This window comes from Bombus terrestris, chromosome 13 (assembly GCF_910591885.1).
Source record: "Bombus terrestris chromosome 13, iyBomTerr1.2, whole genome shotgun sequence".
NCBI lineage: Eukaryota > Metazoa > Arthropoda > Insecta > Hymenoptera > Apidae > Bombus > Bombus terrestris.
The window spans coordinates 7337728-7358233 of NC_063281.1; the positions used below are offsets into that span (position 1 = coordinate 7337728).

General features: G+C 35.9%; 6 protein-coding genes across 9 annotated transcripts; 5 read left to right on the forward strand and 1 right to left on the reverse strand.

The window, feature by feature from the left end:
- The first annotated feature begins 160 nt into the window (after nucleotides 1–160).
- LOC100644819 (fumarylacetoacetase) lies at nucleotides 161–2882 on the forward strand. 2 transcript variants are annotated; one of them, XM_003399978.3, is made up of 8 exons: nucleotides 161–317; nucleotides 949–1178; nucleotides 1257–1397; nucleotides 1564–1814; nucleotides 1918–2124; nucleotides 2224–2369; nucleotides 2457–2574; nucleotides 2654–2882. In XM_003399978.3, exons 1-8 carry the CDS (start codon nucleotides 234–236, stop codon nucleotides 2728–2730), a joined length of 1254 nt encoding a protein of 417 aa, XP_003400026.1. In that variant the 5' UTR covers nucleotides 161–233; the 3' UTR covers nucleotides 2731–2882. The 2 variants fall into 2 exon arrangements, with proteins under 2 accessions (XP_003400026.1, XP_012170747.1); XM_012315357.3 differs by having other exon boundaries at nucleotides 198–317; nucleotides 992–1178.
- A 158-nt stretch (nucleotides 2883–3040) lies between these two features.
- Nucleotides 3041–4641, forward strand: LOC100644693 (fas apoptotic inhibitory molecule 1). The gene is made up of 5 exons (XM_003399977.4): nucleotides 3041–3088; nucleotides 3574–3803; nucleotides 3874–3999; nucleotides 4069–4118; nucleotides 4178–4641. Exons 1-5 carry the CDS (start codon nucleotides 3069–3071, stop codon nucleotides 4346–4348), a joined length of 597 nt encoding a protein of 198 aa, XP_003400025.1. The 5' UTR covers nucleotides 3041–3068; the 3' UTR covers nucleotides 4349–4641.
- Nucleotides 4642–4716: 75 nt separating this feature from the next.
- Nucleotides 4717–6763, forward strand: LOC100648996 (coiled-coil domain-containing protein 113). The gene is made up of 7 exons (XM_048411526.1): nucleotides 4717–4884; nucleotides 4998–5208; nucleotides 5309–5346; nucleotides 5692–5928; nucleotides 5999–6243; nucleotides 6298–6497; nucleotides 6587–6763. The coding sequence occupies exons 1-7, from the start codon at nucleotides 4757–4759 to the stop codon at nucleotides 6761–6763; spliced, it is 1236 nt and encodes a 411-aa protein (XP_048267483.1). The 5' UTR covers nucleotides 4717–4756.
- An 855-nt stretch (nucleotides 6764–7618) lies between these two features.
- LOC100648879 (angiotensin-converting enzyme) lies at nucleotides 7619–11591 on the forward strand. Its single transcript, XM_020866309.2, has 13 exons — nucleotides 7619–8266; nucleotides 8629–8766; nucleotides 8858–9016; nucleotides 9078–9177; nucleotides 9247–9390; nucleotides 9469–9772; nucleotides 9849–10001; nucleotides 10059–10183; nucleotides 10256–10431; nucleotides 10508–10668; nucleotides 10811–10933; nucleotides 11006–11190; nucleotides 11285–11591. The coding sequence occupies exons 1-13, from the start codon at nucleotides 8108–8110 to the stop codon at nucleotides 11380–11382; spliced, it is 2025 nt and encodes a 674-aa protein (XP_020721968.2). The 5' UTR covers nucleotides 7619–8107; the 3' UTR covers nucleotides 11383–11591.
- Nucleotides 11592–11715: 124 nt separating this feature from the next.
- Nucleotides 11716–13366, forward strand: LOC105666381 (protein FAM210A). 3 transcript variants are annotated; one of them, XM_048411607.1, is made up of 7 exons: nucleotides 11716–11870; nucleotides 11941–12135; nucleotides 12203–12491; nucleotides 12578–12723; nucleotides 12803–12891; nucleotides 12993–13011; nucleotides 13141–13366. In XM_048411607.1, the coding sequence occupies exons 2-7, from the start codon at nucleotides 11997–11999 to the stop codon at nucleotides 13155–13157; spliced, it is 699 nt and encodes a 232-aa protein (XP_048267564.1). In that variant the 5' UTR covers nucleotides 11716–11870; nucleotides 11941–11996; the 3' UTR covers nucleotides 13158–13366. The 3 variants fall into 3 exon arrangements, with proteins under 3 accessions (XP_048267564.1, XP_012170745.1, XP_012170742.1); XM_012315355.3 differs by lacking the exon at nucleotides 12993–13011 and having other exon boundaries at nucleotides 12203–12295; nucleotides 12383–12491; XM_012315352.3 differs by lacking the exon at nucleotides 12993–13011.
- A 74-nt stretch (nucleotides 13367–13440) lies between these two features.
- On the reverse strand, nucleotides 13441–20481 carry LOC100644496 (LIM domain-containing protein jub). Its single transcript, XM_003399976.4, has 6 exons — nucleotides 18041–20481; nucleotides 17079–17169; nucleotides 15298–15467; nucleotides 15166–15228; nucleotides 14912–15094; nucleotides 13441–14832 (listed from the first exon to the last, which is right to left on the reverse strand). Exons 1-6 carry the CDS (start codon nucleotides 19967–19969, stop codon nucleotides 14611–14613), a joined length of 2658 nt encoding a protein of 885 aa, XP_003400024.2. The 5' UTR covers nucleotides 19970–20481; the 3' UTR covers nucleotides 13441–14610.
- Nucleotides 20482–20506: the final 25 nt, after the last annotated feature.

Here is a 20506-nt window from a genome sequence, read left to right on the forward strand (position 1 = left end):
GAGTTGCTCAGTGAACTACTTAATATATTAATTCTTTGGTATGCAGAGTTTTCTAGGAAAAAGAGAAAACACGGTGAGAAAAATTAGGAACCAGTTAGACCGGAGGCTTGTTCGTAAACAGGTGAATAAATTATCTTATGGTGGCCGGTCGACCTTGACAAGTTTCTACGCGTTATCATATATCTACATTTTGAAGTGATGTTTTGACTCAGTCGTTCAAAGCAATCGTGATCATGAAGTCTTTCGTGGAGTATCCTCTAAACTGTGATTTTCCAATTGAAAATCTCCCTTACGGTGTCTTTTCTACAAAAAGCAACGTAAGTGACATGTTCTAGTACATCATAGGCATAGATATAAATTAGAACGATAGCAAAGTTAGAAGAAAGTTTGTAGGTTATGTGGGTATAGAAGAAAAGTTTTTTTATTGATATTATTTATCATGATAACGATTGTTGCAAACAATTGATATAATACAAAATTAATATAATATGGTTGTCATTCAAAAACAATTGTTTCATCGATATAAGTAAAACATCGGAGCGTTAGTTAAGTAAAGTGCCATCTACATGTGGTTTGGATAATAACAGGTAGAATTGAAGGCGCGTATTTCCAAACGTATTTGTGAATAGCAGTAAGATAGTATTTTAACGATTAGATCGATTTTTTACATTTTCAGTTTGAATTTTTTTAAATCTGTCTATTTTTATACACTTCCAACAACTTGTTACATATCACACAACGATTAAACTTGTATAATATTTTTCTAATTAATTTTCATTGAAATTGATCATCTAAATTGTTTAAAAAAGTTATGTACTGGTTTCGTGAAGAACTGATAAAACGTTATTACACTTCTTTTATATTTGAATTATTAATTGTACCTACTGCCAAACTATATTATCGAATGTTGATAACATACTGTACTACGATAAGTTTCAAATCTTGCAGCCTAAAAAGAGAATAGGAGTAGCAATAGGCAACGAAATTTTAGATCTATCCGCTATTTCACATCTGTTCGATGGACCATTGCTAAGAAATAATCAAGATGTATTTCATCATGATTGCCTCAATGATTTTATGGCCTTGGGAAGACCTAGTTGGCTGGAGGCCAGAACCAAACTTCAAGATTTGTTATCAACCAGTAATCCTACACTACAAGAACCAAATACTCGTTCGAAGTAAAATAAAAATTGCTCTGTTTCTCTTCCAATAAAAACGAACAAATCACATATTTTACAAACTACTCCACTTTTCAGGGTATTTGTAAAACAGAATGAAGCAACGATGCATCTACCGGCAAAAATTGGTGATTATACAGATTTTTATTCTTCCATTCATCACGCTACAAATGTAGGCACAATGTTCCGTGGAAAGGAAAATGCTCTGATGCCAAATTGGTAATTAATTGTTTTTAAATTAATCACATTTATAAGAAATCCAAAAGTTAAAGATACAGAAAATATAAGCATTCGTTAAAATATTTAAAGGATTACATATCTTTAACTGCATTTATAAAAATAAAAAATATTCCAAAGAATCGTAATAGATCTGGTACACCTGCAGGAAACATTTGCCAGTTGCTTACCATGGAAGAGCAAGTTCAGTCGTCGTTTCTGGCACGCCGATAAGGAGACCTCATGGTCAGACACTTCCTGTAGAGGGTGCGCCTCCAGCGTTCGGTCCTTCTAGATTAATGGACTTCGAATTGGAAGTAGCCTTCTTTGTTGGACCTCCTACAAATTTAGGTGACTCCGTTTCAGCATCCAAAGCTTATGACCATATCTTTGGAATGGTCGCTATGAACGACTGGAGTGGTAATTCTTCATAAATCTTATAATTTCTTTTTATGATCTTCACATAGAAGAGGATACTAAAATGAAGTAGAAAAAACATGATTAATCGAAAAAATAATTACAGCAAGAGACATTCAAAAATGGGAATACGTTCCACTGGGACCTTTCGGAGCAAAAAATTTCGGAACCACAATTTCTCCATGGGTAGTCACCATGGAGGCTTTACAGCCTTTCAAAGTACCTAATGTGCCACAAGATCCAACCCCATTTCCCTATCTACAGCATAGCGAACCTTGTAACTTTGATATTAAATTAGAAGTTGACATTAAAAGTAAGCTGAATTTACGAGATTTTTATTTCATAATGATATTTTAAAACATTGCATTTGCAATCTTTGCATGCGTCTCTTCCTTTATTTTATAATTTCTAGCTCCAAATGGTATCGTTACTACTGTCTGTCGCAGTAACTATAAATACCAGTACTGGACACCCCGACAACAATTAGCTCACCACACCGTAACCGGATGCAATATCAATCCGGGTGACTTAATGGCTTCCGGTACGATAAGTGGCGAGGTGCGTCCTAAATTCTTATTCATTATCTGCCAATTAAATCGTCGATGTCCAAGGTACACTGTTCCATCGAATCGTCGTATATTTCAGGCTGATGATTCCTATGGTTCCATGCTCGAGCTCTCTTGGAAAGGCACTCGACCTATACCGTTAAAAGATGGGACTAACCGGAAGTTTCTGCAAGATGGTGACGAAGTGATTATACGCGGTACGTTCGCTATTTTCGTTTAAATAATAGAAGCTGTACATAGCTACAAAATTATTGACAGTTGAACATTGTTTTGTAGGTTACTGCCTTGGTGATGGGTATAGAATCGGATTTGGACCGTGTTCGGGAAAATTGTTACCTCCTATTACTCAATAATTTTATTTTCTAGTACAATATAATTAAGTTTACGATATCTAAAATTATAATTTGGAAATTGTTTATCATGTCTATTGTAAGATAGTGTATAGAATAATAAAAGAATATAATATGTAAGAATTACAGATAATAAATAAATTGTTGTGTACTAATTGTTCACAGTTCTATTTCATTTCTTTGAACATGTTTATTTGAAAATTAAATTTGGTTAGAGTTTTGTTGCGATGCAACATACTATGACGTAGAATAGCTGGATTATCGATCCGTGAAATAGTCGTAGGAAATTCGATCAATAAAGAGACCAGTACAGGTGAAGGTAGAGCAAGTATCAAGAAAACATGGCTGCTATGCTGTTAAAGTAAGTAAGAACTAAGAATATTTTATGTTTTTAAAAAGATTTCTCCATGTATATAAACAAAATAATACACAGTAATAGTTTTTATCTTTTTTTTATCTAAAGAACACATTAACTAATAGTCTACGATTTAGACTCTACATTACATACTATGATAGGCATTACAGGGGAACAGAAATTAGATCAATAATATCATGTGTACTAAACTAGGATTGTATCTTTATCCTGACATGATATAACTTAATTCGTTCATTTAATTAATCTATAAACCTTTGTGTAATCCAGTGCATTTCACATTATATCATTAAAATTATATCATTGGACAATCAGATAGATTGTGCGGATTTTGTGGTATATAATTTTGAAACTACATATTTTTAATATCATACTTTCAATCAGACTTTGAATGACTGTAAAATAATCTTTAGATAATCTTAAATATCCTTAGAATGGTACTAAAATAACCCTGAGTAAAAAAACTTTTTCAGAAGTTTGCACACTTTGGAATCGTTGGAGGAACCAACTGCAAAATGGAGCGTTCCCTTAAGCGATGGAAATCACGTGATAGAATTCGAACATGGTACGGCAACGGGTCGTCGATTGGTGAAGGTTGATGGCGAAAAGATAATTTACAGAGATTGGATGTTTCATTTAGTTGGAGACGAAGTTTTCACTTTCAACGATAATAAATTCGTAATTAGAATCGATCCAATCCGAGGTGAGCATATTTCAAAATAACAAGCTACTTATGTAAATTAAATATTTATTATGCGATAAAATATATGTAGGTTTGAAATATTCTTACTCGTTATGGGTGAATGGGAAACCTTACAAAAGCTTTGTGCGATCTCAGTCGAAAATCTTGGAAACCTGGTTGGCTAATGTTAGAAACGAAGAATATAGAATAGTTCTAGGTAACTATTCTGCTAATTGCAATCTTTCTATCTGATAAAAAGATGAAAATAATAATATTTCTTTTGCAGATAAACAAACTCAAAACGTTTGGGTGAATGGCCAACAGACCGAGACTGAGGTAAAAAGAATGAATTGTCTTATAATTGAAACAAATCATAATTGAACATTCCATTCTAGAATGAATTTACCGATGACGGTGCAGAAATCTTATTTACGGTAGGAGATCTCCCAGCATCGATTAGAACTTACAGTTCTGGTCAGAAAAATATTGGAATAACATACTCTTTATGCATCGACGAGATAGAAATCGGAAAGGAAACGCTTCTCGATGAAGATGCAGACATGTAGCACAATATATGATGGATTATTTCTACACTATGTTTTTGTTGTTTCACGCACCACAGAACTTTGTTACACTTTGTACATACGAATGACCGTGCATTAAAATCACCGTATTCAAATTTTACAATTAAACGTTTGAACATAGCAAAAGAAAAAAGAATTTCCTTCTTGAGTTCGATTCAGGCCACGAAAGAAAGAGAAAAATTCTAACCTCAGATCCTCATCCTACATTCTTGTTATTTATTTAATAAATGAATTGTTGATCACAATGTCGATGCGGGAGAGTATATTCAGTATCGGATCCCGAATGATCCAGAGACACGACGATGACATAAGTTTCGATGGTGCATGTCAGCCAACGTTCTCCACTTTTAATCTGAACGATTACAACTCTCTTAATCTTCGATTATAGTTATGAATCTTGATGACTTGCATCAAATGCACAGTGACCTCTTGCAAGAAATCTGGATGTTGACCCTAGAAAACGACATGTATGAGCGGTACCTGAGCCGACAAGATCCTCACAGTCTCAAAAGTAAAGAGTAGTATCTCTATAAATCTTTGTTAACTTAAATTAAATTTCGAACTGAGTTCATAAAGAAAATTCATCAATCGTCCAAAATTCTTATCAAGCCATCAAGAATGTCCTGGACAGAGCAAAAATTACAAGAAAAGTTACAGCACACTTATTACCAAGATCATCGCGTATGAGCTTCCGAGAAAGCGTAATAAATTTCCATGACCCTGGCAGACATAGTGTTGTTAGTACACCTAGCATTGTCAGCATGCCGTCCGTAAATCGATTAGGAACAACAAGCATCATGACAATGGGAACTACAGGCGATAGCCCGAAGTCAGAATATCAAGTAAATTCATTCGAGGCCGGTGATCTATATATATATAATCATGCTGTAGCTCTCCACAAGGATTGAGTACTCAATGACCGGGTTATCTAAAAAATTTCAGGACCATCTGAAAAATGTCATTGGAAAATTAACTGTAAAGTAGAAAATTTGCAAAGATATTTATTTTATCGGTAAATCCTTAGATTTCAAGTAAAAAAAATCACTGAAAAATGAATTGTGGAATTTATAAAGATTTAGTTATCAGCCAAATCTCGAATTGCAACTGAAAGGGTTATTAAAAAATTGATTGTAGAATAAGGTGTCCAAAGTATAAACTATCCATCGGTTCTAAGATCAAATGAAAGATGAATATTTCACTACTAGAATTAACTATAACTGGAGAAACCACTCGGCCGCTTTGAACAATCTTATCAAACTACTCCGGTCTCGAATGTCTTAAACATCATAAAAATTCTTTATCGAACCACACTTTCATCCCATCAGAATCACAATAGCGCATCGGATGTTTATGGCAAGAAAGGAAGTGGAGGAGATGAAACGGAAACTGGAACAGATGCAAGTGTTCGTGCGAAAGAAGAAAGCAACCATGAGGGCAAAGATCGAGGAAATCGAAATTCGGATCAGCGAGGCGCATGAATCGACGGCAGAGTTCGAATCGGAAGTGGTTGTAGAGGGCGTGGACTCTATAACAGGGAAGATTCCTGCCGAACGAGTGATCAGGTGATTGCACGTGTTTCAGAATCTACCACCGTATTGTGAATGCATTTTTCACGCGCGACTTCTCGCGAAGATTCATCGAAGAATGGCTGAGATCGGCGAACACGATACTAGAGAGGCTAAGATTGAAGAGCGCTACATTGAGAATGCTGATCAGAAAGGCTAGACAGCAGCTTGCTCAGAGGAAGGAACTAGGCGAGTTACTTCACGCCGTTGACTTCGAGAAATTAAGCATCGAGAACCAGGATTACGCAAAGATGCTCGAAGAAAAGAACCTGTACGTGATAGATATGAAGAGGATCGCAGGTGATCGATCTTGAACGAGTGTAAGATCTTGTATAAGATTAGGTCCGTACATTGTATTCGTAACAGGGTACTACCATCTGAAACTGACGCAACACAAACAGAAACTGGAAGATCTGTTGCGTAAATTGAATGAGGTGAAGAGCGAAATTATAACGAAACAGGATCAGATTAAAGAGTTAAAGATCGAGCAGCGGGTCGTTGAAGTTAAAGTGAAACGGCTGAACAAGAAATTGCAAAATTTATTGAGTTTCATGGATAATCATATCGTAAATTTTCACTTTTGTTCATTGATAAGATTCTATGATAAAATAAATAGATTAATGAGATTGTTTGTAATAAAAGATATTATCTTTAGGCACCAGATATTTTAGAATTTGTCCACATACAAGTAGAATGCGAGGAATTAGACAAAACTTATAAATTACTGCAGAGACGTAGGAATATCGAGAAGATAATATTTGAGGAGTATAAAAAACAGTCTCAGACTAGAAAGAAATCTCATATGGACGATGAAGCCAGGGGAAGACAGTAAGTCACGGTACAATTTTATCTAATTTGACACTCATCTATTGGTTTGATATATTACTTTAGTACAAGGGGGAAGAAAATATCGGACACGAGATACCCAATAACTTTTTAAATTTTTTACCTACTTTTCTCATCACCTCGCTCGAGGACCTTAAAATTGTTTCCACTGGTCGAACGCAGAGATCTTCGCTAGGAGACGTGGATGCAATTATATCTGTAAAAAAATTACGGCGGTCCCATATAGTCACTGGTTACGCCACCGGATAATTGGAGTTACGGTGCTTGTTTAGAAGACGAAGGAAACATGGAACGATCATCCACTTTCCATGACACCAGTACTTTCCATAAAACACAAATTGTTTGAAAAAAATTGTTTAGATACTCAACGAACCGAAAGCATCGTTCGGCAATTTTTAATAACTAATTTTTGAAATCGTTTCAAGTCCAAGAAATTTACACTCAACCTTTATATTTTAAAGTAACCAATTTTCTAATTTCAAAGACAGCATATTTTTTAAATCTTTCACGAAAGATATATAATAAGTGATTTTCAAATAAAACGAAAACTTTATTATTAAAATTTGTTTTTCAACTATGGGATGCAAGGTGGATTTATAAATTTTTCGATAGTGTTACTGTAAATGTAAAATATATGATACAAAAAAAAATTTAGCTGAAAAGAGAAATTAGCAACTCTGTCCCATAAAAAGAAAAATCTTCCGCTTCTCCGTTCATTCTAAGCTGTATTCGTGCATTCTTGTAAATGCATTAAGAAATATGAATCGGGTTGAAGATAGGAGGATTTTGGCGTGTGCTACGGTATGTCGGGTGGTCACGCTTCACGCACCGACGATGCCTGTCCCTTCCTCTTTTCGCCCGTGGAATATCCGTCCGGAAGACCTGTCTCTCTTTCTGTGGTGATTCAGTTTTGCGACGACAACATCGACGTACCGAATGTTCGATCAACTGCTAATTGGCAAACAGTACTTATCGAAATTCTTCCTGCAAATAATTTAAGTAATTCCTTATTAAAAACTTCAAAAGCCTCTTTATCGAACCTAATGAACTTTCCTTATATGGGACGATGGTATCGAAGATTGCGTTTTACAATGGAATCGAAAGTTTCTAACAGTGTTTCAATCATAAAAGGAAGTGAAAGATTACGCTTGTTGTGTCAATGAATCATCGTGAAAAAGAATTTTTCATTTTTATTAGTATCGTGTAAAAGACAATTTTTTGAAGCATAAAAGGCAGACAGTGAAATGGCAAGAATAATATGCTCAGTGGTGCATGAAGAGCCGATTGATCAACATCCTGACTTTCTAACCGCATTTTATTTCCCGTGAGAATGAAAAACGATTTCGAAAGAGATCAACGACACTTGCACTTTATTTGTCTTATTTTTGGCTCCACTTTAACTATGACAAAAATGAGGATTCTCAGGAAATTGATTGGTATAGTGATTATTTGTTCCCTTATGCAGAGAAGCTGTAGCAAGTATTTAGAGGTAAGGAAATGAATTATGATTTCGGTGTTTTCTACTTCATTGTTGTTTATAAATCACATTAACGGTATTTTGGCGATGATACACTTTGATAGAAGCCTACTTGACACGGTTGGAGGGAGACTTGTTATCCCCTGGGGAATATTAGATCAAAGCTGCATTTAAAATTCTAATTAGGCCTTGAATCATATGATCACGCTATCTGGGTCAGTAGGAATGTTCTTTGTAACCATTTTCACGGTTAAAAGTATGAAGTAGCATTGCAAATTTTATTATACTGCAGTTTGGTTACAGAAGAAAGAACATGATTTTGCTTCGATGTATATATTAAAGTTTTGTTTCATCTCCTTTTAAATTGAATTTAGGGTATGAACGTGAATTTAGGGGATGCTGTACAATTTCTTCGAGAATATGACAGTGAAGCTTCTGCAATGTGCACGAGAGTAATGACAGCGCAATGGAATTTTGCAACAAATGTTACTGAAGAAAATCGTCGAAAAATGGTACACAGATCTTCCCAAAAAAAATCTTTTCTAAAAATATTCAATTGTCAGAAATAATTTGTCAGAAATTTCATTATTTTTGCTTTATCAGATAGAAGAACAGACTTTGAAGTTGAAATTTGACCGAATTTCGTGGCGCAAGGCTGTCAGTTTCGCTTGGAGTCGAATAGGAGATCCCTTCGCTAAAAGGGAACTCAAGATGATCGCTATCAGGGGACGAAATTCTTTGACAGATGACAAATTTAATGAGGTAAATATTAGAATATTATCTCGTGAAAACTCAAAACGACGGAAATATTAATGATTTTCAGTTGCACAGTCTGATTCTCGAAATGAAGGAAATATATGTGCGAACAAGGGTGTGTCCTTACAGAACGATAGGAGCAAATTGTGACCTGAATTTAGACCATGGTTAGTTTACTCGTCCACGTAATAATCAACAAATTGTAAATATCAAATAAATAAATGCATATTTCTTAGATGTGAATAAAATAATGGCAAAATCTAAGGACTATGATGAATTATTATATTATTGGCATGCTTGGCATGAAGCTACTGGGCCTCAACTTAAAAATAAATACATGAGATACATTCAACTAGCAAATCAAGCTGCTAGACTAAATGGTGAATAAAATTATACGTAATTGCATTGAAAATTTTCTTAGAAGAGAATCCATATTTTAAAAGTATCTTCCGACTTAGGGTTTGAGGATGCAGGTGATCAAATGAGAGAATTGTTTGAAGACGAATACTTTCGACAGAACACAGCAGACGTAATGTCAGCGATCACGCATTTGTACAAAAATCTCTTTACTTATGTAAGAACGAAATTATTCGAAAGATATGGCGATAAAATAAGAAGGGATGGACCAATTCCGGCGCATATTTTAGGAAATATGTGGGCACAAAATTGGGAAGATCTCTTCGACCTAGTACAGCCATTTCCAGCAAGTAAAAAATTAGACGTCACTTTGGAAATGATGATTCGAAGATTCACACCGTTGAGGTAATATTACGATAATAATGCTTAAATGATTAATATTAATTGATATATTATGATATTAAGAAAGAAAATATTCCAGGATGTTCCAAATAGCAGAGGAATTCTTTACTTCTCTTGGAATGAAGCCAATGCCACCTGAATTCTGGAGATTCTCGATGTTTGAGAAGCCTATCGACAGGGAAGTCAAGTGTACTCCCAGTGCTTGGGATTTTTGCAATAGGATGAATTACAGGTATTTATCATTATTGATAAAGCATGATTTAATTTATTTAATCGATTAATTTTATAGCATTAAGCAGTGTACGAGGGTTACGATGGAAGATTTACTATCAACACACCATGAGATCGCTCGATTGCAATACTTCTTACAATATAGCGATCAACCATTATTATTTCGAAACGAGGCAATTCCAGGTAACAAAAAGAATTATCATTGTGATAATAAAAGTTGAATGATTCAGTAAATACCAATCTTGTGTAAATTAGGATTTTTCGAAGCAGTCAGTGACGCCATTGAGCTTTCCGTGTTCACCCCTCAACATTTAAGTAAACTCGAATTACATGATAATTCTACGGATGATTATGGAAGCGATATCAATTTCTTGATGTTAATGGCACTTCGTAAAGTTGCCTACATGCCATTTGCGTACATAGTTGATGAGGTTTTATAATATTTTATTTGCAAGTGCGATGTCTTTTTGAAACTGTGAATACATCTCTGTCCTTTTATGTTAAAAGTGGAGGTGGCGTGTATTCAACGAGGGTGTTACGGATATGACAAATAAATGGTGGGAATTAAGATTGCAGTATCAAGGAATTGTGCCTCCAGTACCACGATCTGAAAGAGATTTTGATCCTGGATCGAAGTATCATATCCCAGCTGACGCTCTTTATGCCAAGTATAAAAGAGCTTTTATTAAATTAGAAATTAAAGAAATTAATTTTAGAAATTAGAAATTTTTTATTAAATTTATTTATTAAATAATAGATATTAATATACCAATGTAATAAATACTAATATTTATATGATCTTATTTTTAGATATTTTGTTGGTGTTGTCTTGCAATTTCAATTGTTCGAATCTTTATGTGAAATAGCAGGCCACACTGGTGATTTACATACTTGTGATTTTTATAGATCAAGAGAAGCTGGGAGATTATTATCGTATGTGTAAACAAATGATAATAGAAAAAAAGTATAGAAAATATATTCTCCCTTCATTTCTTATTTTTTCAGCGATGTGCTATCAATTGGTTCGTCCAGATCTTGGAAAGATGTGGTACGACAAATGACAAGAGGTAGAACAAACAGGATGGATGCTAGTGCTATATTAAGATATTTCGAGCCCCTAAATAAATGGCTAAAACGACAAAATGAAATGGAACCTGTTGTTGGTTGGATCACAAATCGCGATGACACAGGTAAAAATAAGAAGAGACTAGATTCTATAGAATATTAGTTGCGAAATATACTAATAATACATCACAACTATAGATCTTCTCGAATTTATTTCAGCGTTGTTTTTCCACTGGTACCAAAATGGCGCTCGAAAAATCACCTCACAGTTATTCATCCCACTGGCTTTGATTAGTATGCAAATCTCAATATGTTAATAGCAAAAAGACAAGATAATATATCATTGTATATATAACACAAATTAGAGATTATGTAAATACTCTATGAGATCTTTGAACTACATAATAAGATATTTACCTGTATCTTGTAACTGTACTATGCAATTGATGCCAAAAGAAGTGTCACATTTATCTACATATTGTACCACTAGTATTTTACATTAAATTTATTTATAACTATGCTTAAAATGATCTTGTTGCTTTATGTTGTTAGTTTAAAAATAATAACCGACAATTGTCTATGAAGTTTCCTACCAAAATATCTTTTCAGATGTAACCTCCGCCTATATGCATATTAACGATAAAGAATTCGATAGATGTCTCTGCTGTTATTCGTTACGTTTCGATCATCAAACTAGTCTTTTACAGTAAACGATATGAGAAACATGTGAGTTTTTGTTACTACATTTACGTAATTTTTATAAACATTGCGTAGGCCAACGCCGGCAGAACTAAGTAATCTTTCGGTAAGTTCTGTCCAATTTACCTATCGAAGACGTACAACTCGACAAACTCCGGACTGTAACTATTTCACAGTACAACTTGAAAGCACAGTTTCTTGGTTAGAAATAGCTACAATCGCTTTTTCGAAAATGGATGTGTCTTTTTGCCGGGGCATAAGATTCGCAACTACTTTAGGATTCAGTCCCATATTGGTGACAAAAAATTTCTTAGAGACGACACGTCTTACACGATATACCGATTCAAGGCGTTGGAGATTGAAATTTTTCGGTAGGTTAACGTGTAAGATTACTTTACCAATCGTTTACAATTACAATCGCGACGTTGTCGATTTCAGAAAGGCATCCACATTACAGAAACCTGTCATGCAATTATGTCCCGTTTCTCAATCATATTAAAACATATGAAATGCCATATAGGCATAAATTCGGTAAGAATATCCTGGTCATGCGTTATTGTAACTTGAATGCTAGTAAAGGAGATGCCCCGAAAATAGAACCGATGAAAAAACTTTCAGTGTTCGCGAAAATGAAACAAATGACCAAGGATTACTGGCATATTTTAGTGCCAGTTCATTTAGTTACCTCTATAGGATGGATTCTCATATTCTATGTAACAATCAAAAAGTAAGCACTGTCGAATAGTATTTATATAATAAATTACATGTAAAATTACATGTGATCACAATACTTTGCAATGTCTATTCTTTCAGTGGAGTGGATATTTCACACCTCATGGAGCTCATGCATTTTAGTAAGAAGTATATAGACAAAGCAAAAGATTCTACTGTTGGAAACTGGGCCTTAGCATATCTCCTTTATAAAATATTTACGCCTCTTAGATATACTGTCACTATAGGTAATTAAGCAAAAACAATTCTCAAAATTGTTGATCATGTGAAAAATTAATGATATATATATGTGTATATAATGTATAGGGTGTACAACAATGGCTATTAGACAGCTTAGCAAGGCAGGGCTAGTAAAACCTTTGTCATTTGGTAAACAATCACAAATGGTATACAAGGTATAACTACACTAAATCATTCCTTTACTTGATAGTAAACTGTGAAGACATTTAACTAAAATTGACAACTACATTATTTGTTACATGCCTTCTTGATGTAGTCTGCATATGATACTGTGTGTAGGTCTATTTTCTACTGAATTCAGAATTCTCTAAATGTTTAGTCTTTTTTTAATTTGCTTTCCTAGGTTTTTAGTGCATTGTCCTCAAATTTATAATATGTTCTGTATAATTTTTTCTATGTTATAGACAACAGAATCAAGTAAAACGACAACAATGACTCCAAAAACAGGATTCAAAATAGAACGACAGACAGAACCTCCAAAAACATAGCAGAAACATATGGGACAAAGCTAATTGATCACCTGGATAAGAGATTCAATCTAAAAGCCCGATTGATGAAAAGGATGTATATTATCACTTGTAAATGTGTAAACGTTATTGTGTTATGATAAAAGAAAAATCTTATATGTAATATTATATGAACTGCTACATATACCTACCCCACCTTGAAATCTTTAAAAAAATTAATTGACATGAAAACAGATGCTCAGATATACCCTTCTTTATTGAACAGATGTTTTGTCTTATATACCGCACATATACTTAAATAACATTGTACTTTTCACCTACAATACTCGTAGTTTATCTTCAGCCTACCTTATTTACACGCAGAAATATTGATTAATTAGTCAGATATAGGGAAGCTTTTTTGGCAGCACAAATTGTGCATTGTAGTAAACTAAAATTATTTGTCTTCAATGCACCGAACCTTATTTAGTACCATTCATTGATTTAAACATTAACATTCACATAATTTTTCAACGATAAGGTTGTTACGATCGTATTAGAATTCCTGAGTAATATTCACGAAAGTCAAGAGTCTTGTATGAAGTTTTGATACTAGTAACCAATATATGGTGTATTGTCATAATAAATACTGTTAGCAAACGCGATACGTCAAGTACAATAATAATACACTATAATTATCATAAATCACCACGTCGAAATGCGCCCAGAATTATTAATTATAAGAAAGTCGATATACATTGACAGCAGGATTGTTCTTATATTATATATAATGTATGGTGATATAATATTAATATACATAATTATAGATATCAAACATATATACATGAACTAAAATAAGGAATCATTGCTTAACAGCAATGTAGCTATTATGCTAATATATCACAGTTGCCTGCGCAACTCGTTCGCCCTAACGAGACCACTGTATTCGCGTATATCTTAACGCGAATACTTGGATAAAATAAATAAGACCACATATATTAAATATACTACTAACCTATAGTAATAGCTGTCAATGGGAAATTATTTCTCATAAAAACGGAATAATATACATTGCTAAAAAAAGATCAAACGTCGCCCTGACTATATAATCTAGATTCTAGATGATCCCAAAAGGCAGTGTAGATATTTCGATTTTGCAAATATCCAGTCTTGCTAGATCACGTCAAACCTCTCACATTTTAGAGGAACAATAAAGCTATATTACTTCTGTAAACATTGATTAATTATATTGTAAATATCGATAATTGTATTTTTTCTATAAATTTCTACTTCGTTAACGGATAGACACGTGTAAGCTTTACGTTAGTGATAGATCGATTTGTTCAGTCAATTCTTAACGATGTTCATTGCCGGATGACCGACATGCAATTCAATTTTAAACATTCAACTTAATATATTTAATTTGACTTATCCCATAAATTGATAACTAGCTGATACTGGCTGTGGAGCCCTGGGTTGCGTGTGGGATATGCGTTGGATGTGGCACGCACGACACATAAGCCTACCATCGAGTGGGTAGCATCGTTTGTCCGGTTCGTCGGTCAGTTGCATACCACAATCCTCGCAAACGTAACAATCTACATGGAAATCTTTGTCCATGGAAACAACTCTTACGGTTTCCTCTGTACCCTGAGAAATAAATCGTATCAATCAAAATTATGTCTGTTATTTTTACAAAAATCACTCATTTGAAAATATAACTACTTACCTCAACTGGAGTGATTCCCTTCCCACAGGAAGCACACTTTGGCGCGAACATCCTATGGTAATCGTTAACACAGTAAATTTTATTGTCAACGTCAACCGTGAAGGGAACACCATCAAGACATTCGTTACAAACGCAACATCTAAAGCACCCTGGATGGTAGGATTTCCCCATAGCTTGTAATATCTACAAGTAAGAAAATATAGAATAAATTAAAACCTCAACGTAAATCGTTTTGTCATTATCAATTTAATTACCATTTCCATAATGAGGTGACCGCAGATTGCGCACTTCTCAGCAGTTTGTTGGAAGCCAGAGTACTACAGATAAAATGTTCTATGAGCTACGTCATCATATCACTCGTCTATTGCAATTATTGTCTTACGTACCAGATAATCTTCCTCGCAGTATACTCTTCCGTGAACATTATAGAACGCTTTACCGCGTAACGCTCTTCCACAGGAACAGCATATGAAGCAATTTGTGTGATAAAGGTTGCCCATAGCTTGGCAGGCCTGACCCGCCCCCGTTACTTTTTCACCGCATGTGTGACAAATACCTGTCGAAAAGCATCAACGTATCCTTTATAATATTGTAACAGAATACATTTAAAAAATAATCTTTTCTCATAGCAGTAGCGTCAAACATTTGGAACTATTTTTAAAGTCATGAAAATGCCTTGTCAACCATAACTCTATAGTTTAGTCGCATTGGGCAAAGTTTAAAAATACCCTCGTCGATAGTCGACAATAAGATCCGCTCTTCAGGGTCAATAACTGTCAGAAGAAATACGGACTAATGACACGATCCAGAGGAACTACGGAAGAAACTCACAACTATCAATAGGTAACACAGGCCCTGCCATTCCCTTCACAGGAATCCTTTATCTCTCATTCGCCGTTCGTGACACTTGTAGTTTCGATTCAACGGTTCAGTTTCACTAGGCCAGTCTCGCTCGAACTAGAATCCACCAACGAGTCGGACTAGTCTATCTATAACAAGATTACTTACCGCGGCGAGCGCGACCTGGCCACGGCAGTTTGCCGTGTACAGGACGTTACACGAAGAATAGAACTCGTACACAAAAACGAAGAGAAACAAACTAAGCTCACCTAAACGCCAGCTACCTCTCGGCTGAGATTGGCTTGCTCGACTGAAGTTCCTATCCGCGCGCGCGGATTTTTCAGTTCCTCTTTTACTACGGTTAGGCTATGTTTAAATAAAATCTACAACATCATTATCGTATGAATTATTGGAAAATACTGGTTCGAAAAAAATGCGCAGCCAAATATAGACATGCCTGAAAGCTATTTGCATCGAATACGTATTTATCTGCATTGATAAGTGTTTCATAGTTGTGTAACCGCACCGGTCATTTACAAAACTATTAGAGTGACAAACATGACGTTAGATTTCTAACATAAATATCTTACAAATTTTGAGCTTTGAACTAGAATAAAATAACACTACAAATCTCTTGTCTAATTGTACTTCATCGATATTTTTGGACGCCTATTCTTCGAAGCTTCTACCTTCCTGTCTGTGAAGTAATCTTCATCGAAACAGCGAATACTTAATTAAAAAACACAATAGACGTCGAAGAAAGTGTCCAATGTGAATACCACCTTACAGTGTTCGGACATACACGTGCAATACAAGGAAGAGATAGTGCGTGTCTGCGTTCACCTAACAAATGCATGTAACATGCACACTTGTATGCCTCACGTAGGTGCGAAGACACGTAGGTGGAAACGAATGGGCAGAGAGTGAATGTCAACGAAACGCCGGGTTAAAAAGTTTCGCGACACACTGAAACTTGACTCCATTTTCCAAAACCGGTCTACCAAGGGGGAACTTGTGCCGTGGGAATTGGCACGGTACCCTGCTGCTTTTTATTCCTTCTCAGAATCGGTGCAAATTATGGATCGGAACGTGTCGGAAATTAACTCCTCTAATGACGGAATTATGCCAAATTGTCACATCTTAATCTGTTTAAGAATATTATACAAACATTGTTAGGAAAACAGAGTTTGGTACGGTAAAATTATGTAAACATTGTGTCAATAAAAACAATGGGAAGCTATTGCATAGACAAATTTACAGAATAAAAAATATCCTCCTGGATGCTCGACGACTGTTTTACGAGTATTGTTCGATCGTTGTTTCTTACCGAAGTATTCCCCTTCTTCTTCTTGCTTCTCCATCTCCTCTTCGAGTTGTCTTGTCAATTCTTCTATTTTCCTCTCTGCTTCGGTGGGCCCCTACAAGAAATAAATCACATTCCGCGTTGTGATCGGTACTGACAAATAGTGCCATAGATTGGGATGGGATTTCGTCATAGGGACACATAAATTTGCATGCGGTTACAATAACATTCGTGACAAAAAAATGAAAAGTTCGAGACACAGAGGGTATATTACATGCTTAGAGAGGATGCGTACGCATCTTGTATGAATAAAATATTGCACGGTAACTATACAGCGCTTGTCAGGAGCTGACGATTTACAACGTGTGATTCAGCGCGAGTTCGAAGAAAAAACTCGTCACGAATCATAAGGTATTGCGAGCGATACGCGTTTTTTTCACACAATATTGAAAATTGTTGAAGTCGATGTCATCCCGATATATGTTTTTAGTAAATAAGAGGAAATATTTATCGGGCTATTTGAAATAACATTTGCATCTAAATAAATTGCTAATCTTATCGTTACACAGGTCAGCCATTATATAAAATATCAGCGATAATAACTGACATTTGTGACATCATCGCTTAAATATAATCATCACCAGCTTTTTTGTATCCTAACAAGCATCGATTATGAAAAGCATAACAAAAAATTCATACTTTATTATTCTTCGTCGTCAATTTCTATAAAAAATCATCACGATAAATTGTATAATCGTTAGTGTTAGTAGTCATACCTTTTATATGAAATCAGCATGCAAATGGATCAGCATACTTGGCATTCATCCAAAACAAATCGAAAGCAACGATGCGTTCCCGTAACCCAATTAACGTGCGATTACAGCGTTACATTGTGAACAGGTTTTACAAAGAGGAAAAAGCACAAAATAGAATTAAACGCTAATGGTTAATACATCTTTTTTTAATTGTATAAACCAGTTCCTTACGGAAGGTCTAGGTGGTATAACATTGTAGGGTAGTAGTCCCTTGCCGGATGTCGGTTTGATCGGTGGACTGACTGACTTTCTTTCTTCAAGTTCAGGTTCGGGTGGCCTTTGCAATACGGGTACACCGGCATTTAAAAAGACTGGGCCGGCTACACCACTGGTCACCCCTGGAGGGAGACTGGTGATTCTAGGCCCATGAACATTTGAATCAGATTCTGCGATGTTTGGTGCACCAGTGGTCACTGGTGTTTGTACCTGACCACGTAGAGGACTTCCGATAGTATTGTTTGCGGAAGATGGTGACACGTGTCTTGGCGAATTAATCACATTTTGTGCGACTGTATCGGACGATACTTGGTTGTGAGTTGGACTTACTTTTGGAGAACCTCTTGTACTATTATTATTGGCTACGGTTCTGGAAGAATCACTACGGCTAGGTGAATACATAGGTGATTGTTTTGATGTATCAGAAGGATCAGTTGAATCCTGAACAAAACTTCTATCATTCTGTAAATTACTTAATCTTAAGTGTTCTGATGATCTGTTCGAGGAATATATTGGAGAATTTCTGACAGGAAATTCTGATCTAGTTTCTTGATGATGATAGTTTCTCTCATTTGGTGGTAACATTCTACTTGGAGAATAACAGGGAGAATTGCGGCAAGCAGATTGCTCTCCTTGCCTCACACCATAGACAGGTGAGTTTCTGGCCTGAGCCTCTCCAGTAATATTTGTATTTGTACTTCTTGCTGGTGATTCCATGTAAGATTTGTAACTTTGGGGACTATCCTGACGGTATTGAGACTGTTGTACAGTTTCTATATGATTTGAAGCTCTAAATCCATGCTGTCCACTCATTGAACTATCCAGAGATCCACGATAATGATGTGGTTCTGGAGGTAAGCGTATCGGTGGTGACTCACTATGATAAGGAAGTCCAGATCTGGGAGAATGTTGTTGTTGTTGTTGCTCAGAATTATAATTAAAATTTCTGGTGGGTGTTTGTAATTCAGATGGTGGAACATAAGCACTTCTACCAGCTTGATGATCTAAAGATGAAGAAGATCCTTGTAAGTACCTTGATGTGGATGAATCAACACAGCGTTGTAAACTAGAGCCATCATAACTTTGGCCACGTATATTGCTTCCTCTTTGTTGTGTGTACGATAAATTTTGTGTCATACCTCTTTGATTTTGTGCTTGTCCCACTTTTCCTGTCATAACAACATAATCACCGCCATTAATTGTTGCTGGATGATAATAATTTGGTGGAACCTGAGGGCCTGGTTTATTTTGTGTGTTTTCTGGGAAATGCACCTCCTGAATATTTTCATACACAGGAGGTGCCTCATATGGAGGTAATTCTTTTGCTGGTGATGCAGATTGATATCGATTCCCAGTAGGAACCTGTGGTTGTGCTTTTCTAAAAGTAGGTTCATAGGATTCACCTGCTAAAGATCCCCTAGGACTACTCTTAGGGCTCTTCCTAGATTCCACTGGATGATAATATGGAGGATGAGGTTGATTTTGTTGGGGATAATAATCAATATTTTCATATACTGGTGCTTGCTGATGACTCATACGGTTTTGATTTTGTTGTTGCTGAGCACTAATTTGCTCTACTGGTTTTGGTGTGGGAAATCTTGATGCAGCTATTATATTTTCACGTTCATATAGCTTGTAATCAGCTGCTGACTGCCTGCAAGTGTCAGCATTGCTCTCAATGAAACTTTCAATAGCACCAACTGGTCTACCAGGTCCTCTGGTATCTGTTCTGCTTATGACATTCCTCGACACGGGTACCTGAGCCTCAGGTCGTGATCCCGTGACCCTGCCGCTACCCGATGCACCGCCGGCGTCGGTGGATTCATCCCCGAGTTGTAGATAACCTAGCTTTTGTACGTAAGAATCGTCGGCTGAGTTACACATTGGCAGTGATTCACAGTGAGACGTTTGACGATAATAAATAAGATTTGTTAGTTGCTGTTTGAAGATTATTCACTGATTATTGTTTAACAATAGAATTTTTCAAAATCCGTTACAAAGTGATTCGACATCGTTCAGGAAGGTGAGTCAGCTCGGTGGTCGTCATGTCAAATCAACTTCCCTCGATTAACTGATATTCAACCCCTTCGATTTGTCCTCACTCGCACTTCCTTTTTTACAGAACTACGATTTTCTCACGACAAAACACGATGCACGTAGCACGACGAAGTTTACTGGACGAAAGCAGGACCGTTTCTCCGCCACGATTTTGGGATACGCCCCGCGATCACGGCGCCTCGAACTCGCGTCTCCTTGTTTCGATTAGCGTCCGTCCACCGGCAGATCTCGGATATTCGTTCTGCACGAAAAATCACCACCTGCGAAAATTCACACGATACGCACACACATGCACCACGCACGCATCGTGGTTCGTCAAACCAGATACCTGCGAGACATTTTCCCCTGCTACGAGTCATCCAG

Coding starts and splice junctions, on each gene's coding strand:
- LOC100644819 (XM_003399978.3), top strand. CDS start 234: ATGAAGTCTTTCGTGGAGTATCCTCTAAACTGTGATTTTCCAATTGAA. Junction 1,179..1,256: donor GAACCAAATACTCGTTCGAA/GTAAAATAAAAA, acceptor TCCACTTTTCAG/GGTATTTGTAAAACAGAATG. Junction 2,370..2,456: donor CCGGTACGATAAGTGGCGAG/GTGCGTCCTAAA, acceptor CGTATATTTCAG/GCTGATGATTCCTATGGTTC.
- LOC100644693 (XM_003399977.4), top strand. CDS start 3,069: ATGGCTGCTATGCTGTTAAA. Junction 3,089..3,573: donor ATGGCTGCTATGCTGTTAAA/GTAAGTAAGAAC, acceptor AAACTTTTTCAG/AAGTTTGCACACTTTGGAAT. Junction 3,804..3,873: donor TAGAATCGATCCAATCCGAG/GTGAGCATATTT, acceptor AAATATATGTAG/GTTTGAAATATTCTTACTCG.
- LOC100648996 (XM_048411526.1), top strand. CDS start 4,757: ATGAATCTTGATGACTTGCATCAAATGCACAGTGACCTCTTGCAAGAA. Junction 5,209..5,308: donor GCCCGAAGTCAGAATATCAA/GTAAATTCATTC, acceptor AAAAAATTTCAG/GACCATCTGAAAAATGTCAT. Junction 5,929..5,998: donor CCTGCCGAACGAGTGATCAG/GTGATTGCACGT, acceptor CTTCTCGCGAAG/ATTCATCGAAGAATGGCTGA.
- LOC100648879 (XM_020866309.2), top strand. CDS start 8,108: ATGAAAAACGATTTCGAAAGAGATCAACGACACTTGCACTTTATTTGT. Junction 9,773..9,848: donor CGAAGATTCACACCGTTGAG/GTAATATTACGA, acceptor AAAATATTCCAG/GATGTTCCAAATAGCAGAGG. Junction 11,191..11,284: donor CACAAATCGCGATGACACAG/GTAAAAATAAGA, acceptor AATTTATTTCAG/CGTTGTTTTTCCACTGGTAC.
- LOC105666381 (XM_012315352.3), top strand. CDS start 11,997: ATGGATGTGTCTTTTTGCCGGGGCATAAGATTCGCAACTACTTTAGGA. Junction 12,136..12,202: donor TTGGAGATTGAAATTTTTCG/GTAGGTTAACGT, acceptor TGTCGATTTCAG/AAAGGCATCCACATTACAGA. Junction 12,724..12,802: donor TAGATATACTGTCACTATAG/GTAATTAAGCAA, acceptor TATAATGTATAG/GGTGTACAACAATGGCTATT.
- LOC100644496 (XM_003399976.4), bottom strand. CDS start 19,969: ATGTGTAACTCAGCCGACGATTCTTACGTACAAAAGCTAGGTTATCTA. Junction 15,468..17,078: donor AGAAGAAGGGGAATACTTCG/GTAAGAAACAAC, acceptor GCTTTTCGACAG/GTATTTGTCACACATGCGGT. Junction 15,095..15,165: donor GTCACCTCATTATGGAAATG/GTAATTAAATTG, acceptor TCTTACTTGTAG/ATATTACAAGCTATGGGGAA.